Source organism: Triticum aestivum, chromosome 2B, assembly GCF_018294505.1.
Source record: "Triticum aestivum cultivar Chinese Spring chromosome 2B, IWGSC CS RefSeq v2.1, whole genome shotgun sequence".
Taxonomy (NCBI): domain Eukaryota; kingdom Viridiplantae; phylum Streptophyta; class Magnoliopsida; order Poales; family Poaceae; genus Triticum; species Triticum aestivum.
The window spans coordinates 424,090,012-424,096,032 of NC_057798.1; the positions used below are offsets into that span (position 1 = coordinate 424,090,012).

General features: G+C 42.3%; 1 protein-coding gene across 1 annotated transcript; it reads right to left on the minus strand.

Annotated features, from left to right (window-relative positions):
- Positions 1 to 450: 450 nt before the first annotated feature.
- On the minus strand, positions 451 to 4,946 carry LOC123045276 (TBC domain-containing protein C1952.17c). The gene is made up of 9 exons (XM_044468270.1): positions 4,525 to 4,946; positions 4,335 to 4,427; positions 3,361 to 3,465; positions 2,815 to 2,964; positions 2,518 to 2,616; positions 2,296 to 2,424; positions 1,057 to 1,236; positions 842 to 958; positions 451 to 760 (listed from the first exon to the last, which is right to left on the minus strand). The coding sequence occupies exons 1-9, from the start codon at positions 4,825 to 4,827 to the stop codon at positions 596 to 598; spliced, it is 1,341 nt and encodes a 446-aa protein (XP_044324205.1). The 5' UTR covers positions 4,828 to 4,946; the 3' UTR covers positions 451 to 595.
- Positions 4,947 to 6,021: the final 1,075 nt, after the last annotated feature.

Below are 6,021 nucleotides of genomic sequence, written 5' to 3' on the forward strand. Positions count from 1 at the left end.
GACAATGAATAGATTGAAATTTCCCGCAAAATAAAACTGTTTCCGAGGATCCTTTTCGTTTCTTAGAAAACCCCTTGTCCACCGTATATGTTTGGCAATCCTATTGCTAGCGTGCTTTCAAAAAAAAATCCTATTCCTAGCGTCCTTTATTTTCAGAAGCTGTTTACAGTTTTAGAATGATGTCTGCAATGTCGCTTATTTGCTAAGCTGCAGACAATTTAAAATAAAAGAGGCCTACTTGCAATTATATACAAAAACAATGACAACTAAAAATAGCAATTATTTGCCCAGATAAAAATGCATGGCTGGCAAAATTTCCAAAAATTATCAGCAAATTTTGACAGCCCACATAATATGGATCTATGTGATCTTTGGAGTTCTTCAAATGCCACAGTTTTGGCACCAAAAGAACTTTTCATAGTTCTTATAACTAATGTATGACTACTAAAAGAACAACAAGCTTTAACAGGCATACATTACACGATAAACAATGGGTCAAAAAGAGCGTATGGATATTCATTTACAGATTTAATGCATCATCTCTGGACAGCAGACTAGCATAAAAACAACATTGGAAACAAAAAGAGCAAATCATTCAGCAGGGAACTAGCCCACGCAATTTATTAGCAATATGTAACAAGTGGTCAATGTTTGTGGGTGGGTAATTCTGGAGAAGCTTGAGGTTTGCAGTGAAGTCGCCAGCCAAGAGCCGTCTTCGAACAAGAATTAGCATTGCACAGCAGATCCTTAACAAGGTAGCCTGCAACAAAACAAGATGAGTTAATCTATTGCCTTGGAAATGTATCACACGGGACGAAAATATAAATGGCAGTTCTCTAACCTGGGGCCCCTCTGGATCACCTAATAACGCATCCCACAGGTGGATGCAGTCACGGAACTTAAACTCCTGTGTCAATAGCAGGGTGATCCATCTGAACGCATAGAACTGTGGGTTAACCTGGAATTGATGGAGGAGTGTCACAATGGAGGCTAAAGTATATGTAACAATAATTAATTCTGAGCAGTTAAAAATGAGTAAGTACATTAGATCCATACCTTGGTTACGACCTCTAAATGCCGCCAGAGCTCTTCATCATGCCTTTTCAGGAGCTGGGATAGTTTACTGATTGTGGAGCGTATACCAACAACACTGTTGTCAAGCTGCTTGCAAAAGTTATCTCGAAATCCACTTAGCACCTCAACAAAACAGAAAAAAGCATCTGACTCTGCTGAAGCCTGTTCATACAAAAGAAAAATGGAATCTACACGGTCATCAAGCTTCCATGATGCATAATGCAACGCATTACGCATGGTACAAGGGCTAAAGCTATTTGATATTAGCAGCCATAAATCAATAAGATATTCGCTTTGGAAAATTCAGGAGCGGGGTGGCCTTGTGAAATATAGCCTCACAAAGAAGGAAATGCGTAGTTGTACTATGTAGGCCATAAGAAAAACCTTGTTCCTTGAAATGGGTCTACAAGACAACAGTTGGCAAATCTATGTCGGACTTTAGTTACTACAATAATCCTTATTAACTAAAACATGGAGTCTAAGCTTATCATGTTAACCAGACTGTAAAGGAGAGAATTCCAGAAGTTCATGGGTTAGGTTGAGCCTAATCTGTAAACTCCACAAGATACTCCTCTAGAAGCTTGCAGTACGATTTATATACTCTAAAACCGAATGATGCATTTTGACACGTTCAAAATTATCGACCGCCAAACTGCATCAGAGATGATTTTTTCTTAGCTCTTATTTTTGTTGGAAGATAAAGATGTACTGTCACTGTTTTCAATACATGGCACTTTTGAGTGCATGTTTCGGCAAAAAAATAAAATGCAAGGGTTAGGTCTAAATCCCCCTCATAACAAAGATGTGGGAGAAAAGTCTAAGAAAACAAACAACAAGAATACATAATCAACTATGGGCAAGATGATAAAAGATGAATGCAAAGGTGCAAAGCTCCAAACATTTGGGAAGGATATCTTGGTTGAAAATACCAGCTGTTCAGGAAGCATATCATGACCAAAAGTGCCAAACATTGTGAAATGAAGTGAGTATATACAGATGCATCACATCATTTACTATACGATACAAAGATTCAAACTCCAATACTCGTTGCATCATCACGGGTACATATTACATAAATACTAAGAAAAATGAAATTTAAGACAATTAATAATTTGAAGCTATAAGGAAAATCACACAATCTTTAGCATGGTCAGTTTGTTTCATCACCACAAAAACTAAAAAAAGTTTTTTTAAGCAAATGGGGACATTAAGAGAACTTACAGAATTACTTTGGTCTGGATCATTCTTGAAGACATAGTAGAGAGGTGCCAAAACTTCATTCATTCCTTGTACATATCTTATACCCGGGTTTAATTTTGCAAAGATGGTAAGTATTCGCTTCAGTGACTCCTGGAAAAAATACATAAAATGTTAGATTTAGGCTAAATAGAAGTACCAGAAACAAGCAAGAACTGGCATCATGTGAAGACAATAAATGCCTACCTGATTAGACAAGGCATCAGAAGAACCGCCATTGAAAAACTGCATCTCAGGATGAGTACGCTTAACATCTCTATCAATCTGCTCTACAGTTTCAGATTCCTGAAAGTATTTAGATAACATTTACATTTTAGTAGCTAAGACACTAACATATTTAACAAGCAGAATGCAAAGGGATGTCTCTCACAAGCAAAGCAGTTGCAAGTTGCAAAACCAAATAAAATGAATTAATAGACACAATGTACAGAGTATGGCAAACAGCCAGGAAGTACAGTAATTTTAAGTGCAGTTAAACATTACCTGGAAGTGTTGGTTCCAAACACTAGTTTTCCCAAGGCTTAGAGGATGTTCGTCCTGGACGATTTCCGCCCTTGGGAGAAATCCAGTTCCTTCAGAATTATGTTCCTTCCTTTTTGAAATAGTCATTTCCATTCTTCGGGTAACTTCTGACTGACCAGAACCAAAATATATTGTTGTGCAGGTTGGTTAAAAATGGGAAAAGGAACCACCACAAAGTAGGTAAATTAAAGGCTAGGTTGGGCTTCTAGAATAAGCTGGGTAGGGGGCCGCTTATTTCCACAGCAAGTCATAAGCCCCCAAAGAACTGGCCCTTAAGGAGTGTGTTTCATGCCCGTAACCGATTTGGATTTTTTTTTCAATATATAGCTACCAACACCGGTGTTCTCCTAGCCCTCCTAGGGAAGGAAAGCATTGTTCCTTCTATTTAAACACATAGTAAGTGGTGAACAACTAAAGAACTCGTGCATCTGCAATGGTAAAGAACTAAAGAACTCATGCATCTGCGATCGTAAAGAACTTACAGTGTAATTTGCATTAAAAACTTACAGGGTTAACCAAAAGCTCGTCTTTGAAAGCACTGTACTGGGACCGCTTTTTTTCCAGTTCGTACGCCCACAGAGCATGATCCATTGGCAAGTACCCCAAGAGAAGCTGCTAACTATCAAAAAAGTCAAATAAATTTGTAACATATTAAAAAGGAAAAAAAATATCGACACCGCCAACAGACTAAAATGCATTCACAATATCCATTTTACCTCAAACACTTGCTTTTTGTTCAACAGTTTCTTCTAATCTAAACCTATAACAGTAGCTATTCTCGAACCTCTACATAAAAATTAGAGCATGGTTCCAAATTATGATGTGCAATGAAATAAATTCATAAAAAACAGCAAAGAAATGCAAAAAGAGAAGGAAAAAACTCGAGACTCGTTTATTTGGCTTCTGGGGAGATCTCAACAAGCTTGAGAATTGTTTTTCCCCTACTTGAGAACTTGGCATGAGAAGTCTATTCATGAAACAATATTACTACTCCTAGTCTAGAATATTTCAAAATCGTATTCTATTCATGAATCAATTGTTCAAGGACTTATTCATGGAATATAAGTAAATTCCAAAAGCGCTTCATGTACTATGCGAGTCCATGGTTAAGTAAGCATATATGTTTGTATTTCATTATAAATGATGCATAAGTTTGAAGACCAATCACATGGAGGCTATTTTTTTTTTCATAAATCTAATGCATGTCATGCCGCTCAAAAGATACTATCCTGGTTTAGGTGAACCAACCATGGCAACCCCGTCCTAGACTCAATTGGGGCATCATGCCATATATGGAATCAACAATGATCATACGAGGTCATCAACAAGCATCAGGGCATAAAAATGTAACTCTTGAACTTTCTTGGCAATGTCATATCACTAGCATGTGAATGAGAGAGCAAACACTCGGCCAGGCCCAAGCAAACTGCACGAACACATAATGAAAAAGTTATACGAAGAAAATGGGAGAATTCCCAGACCTTCCAGACAACAGGCCGCACGGCGGGGTCGTCAGGCACGCCCTGGCACGCGAGCCTCCGCAGCTCCGCCAGATCCACCACCTTCCTTTCCAGCTACACGTACCGAAACACAAACAGACGAACGAACAAGTTACAAACCAAAGCTAAACAGCGAAGTCCCGTGACTCGACCGCGAGAGGCCAACACTCACCGCCGCTTTGAACTCGGCGACGAGGTGGGTCCGAGACGAGGTGGCCGCGCCCTCGTCGCCGCCGCCGCTGTCGGAGTCGGAGTCAGAGCTTGCACCGTCGCGCCGCGCGGGTTGACGAGGGGGCGGCGGGGTCGGATCGTGCTGCGGCTTGGGAGGGGGAGGTGGGGGAGGGGAGGGGGCGCGGGGAGGAGAGCGGTGGCGCGGGCTAGGGGCAGGGGCGGACCAGATCGGGCTGTTGAGCCAGTCTGGGACTGCCTTCTGCCTGGGTGTGGATGTCGGGTTTGGGTTGGCGCCGTCGGCCATGGCGGCTGCTGAGGCCGGGGGAGAGGGTGCCTGTGGCGGCGATGGGTTTAGGAGTTGGGAACGGGGAGGAGTACCCCGGATCGGAGGGGGCGGCTGGGTTGGACTTGGACCGGTCGGTGCCTCGGTGTTCTTCTCTTCTCCAGCTTTCTTTTCCTCTTTTTCCCTTTTCCTTTTCTTTTGAGATGAGAAGAAAGGTGTTGCTTGGCTGACATTCAGTCACCTGATGTTTTTCCCTCAAAAAAAGTCACCTGATGTTTTAATGTTTTAGTGTCACACAAAGTTACACACTATTTGACCGGAATCTAGAGAAAATTTAGAGACATTAAAACGTTACACTAAAAGAGTCCTTTTAAACCATTAGCTTTCTGAACTGCTAGATCAGCCTCTTTTTTTTTGCGTTTGTGGCTGTTAGATCTTCGTGTGGGGTTTGTATGTTAAAGCACCAAGTGCAGAATGAAACCTAGTTGCTGCTCCAGGAACAAATTCGAAGGTCTCTTGTGATTTTGGGCAATTGAACTATGATGTAATGTGTCGGTGAATTTATCAGTCGATTTGCATGTGAAAAAAAAGGGCAAAGTCTCCTGAGGCGCAACCCTTTGCATCTCGACGGACACACTCGAGGTGACTATCCTACTCGTCCTGCTCCTCACCGACAGGCTAACCATATGGTCAAGGCTTGCTCGCATGGTAACTGAACCTGCAGTCTAACAAAATCAAGGGATAGGGACGCGTCTCCGGGTGACACCAGCAAAGCGTCAGCTGTGATTGGAGTCGACCCGCCGGTGATTGACGACGCAGGTCGCACTTGCTACAAGCCTGAAACCCATTTAATAGAAATTGATGGGCGAGCAACCAAAAATCGCAGGTTACTTAGTGATGCGGAGCATCCTACGGACATCACCATGTCAAGAGTCCATGTGGCAAGTGACACGTGCCACTTCTACTTCATGCATACAAAGGTGAATCATCTCCTTTACACGTGTTCACTTGTACCCTACGAGGATGGTAAACTACTTGACCCCTCTCTCATGTGCATACTTAGGTGTGAGCGGAGCTACACATTCATCACGGAGGAGTCCAAGCGCAAGAGAACAACTACACCATCCAAGACGGAAGCCTGGAAGCGGAGAAGGAAGCGCCAAGAAGAAGGCAGCAGCTCCCAGGCGACCCCGTGCGCACAGGCCCCTCCGACCC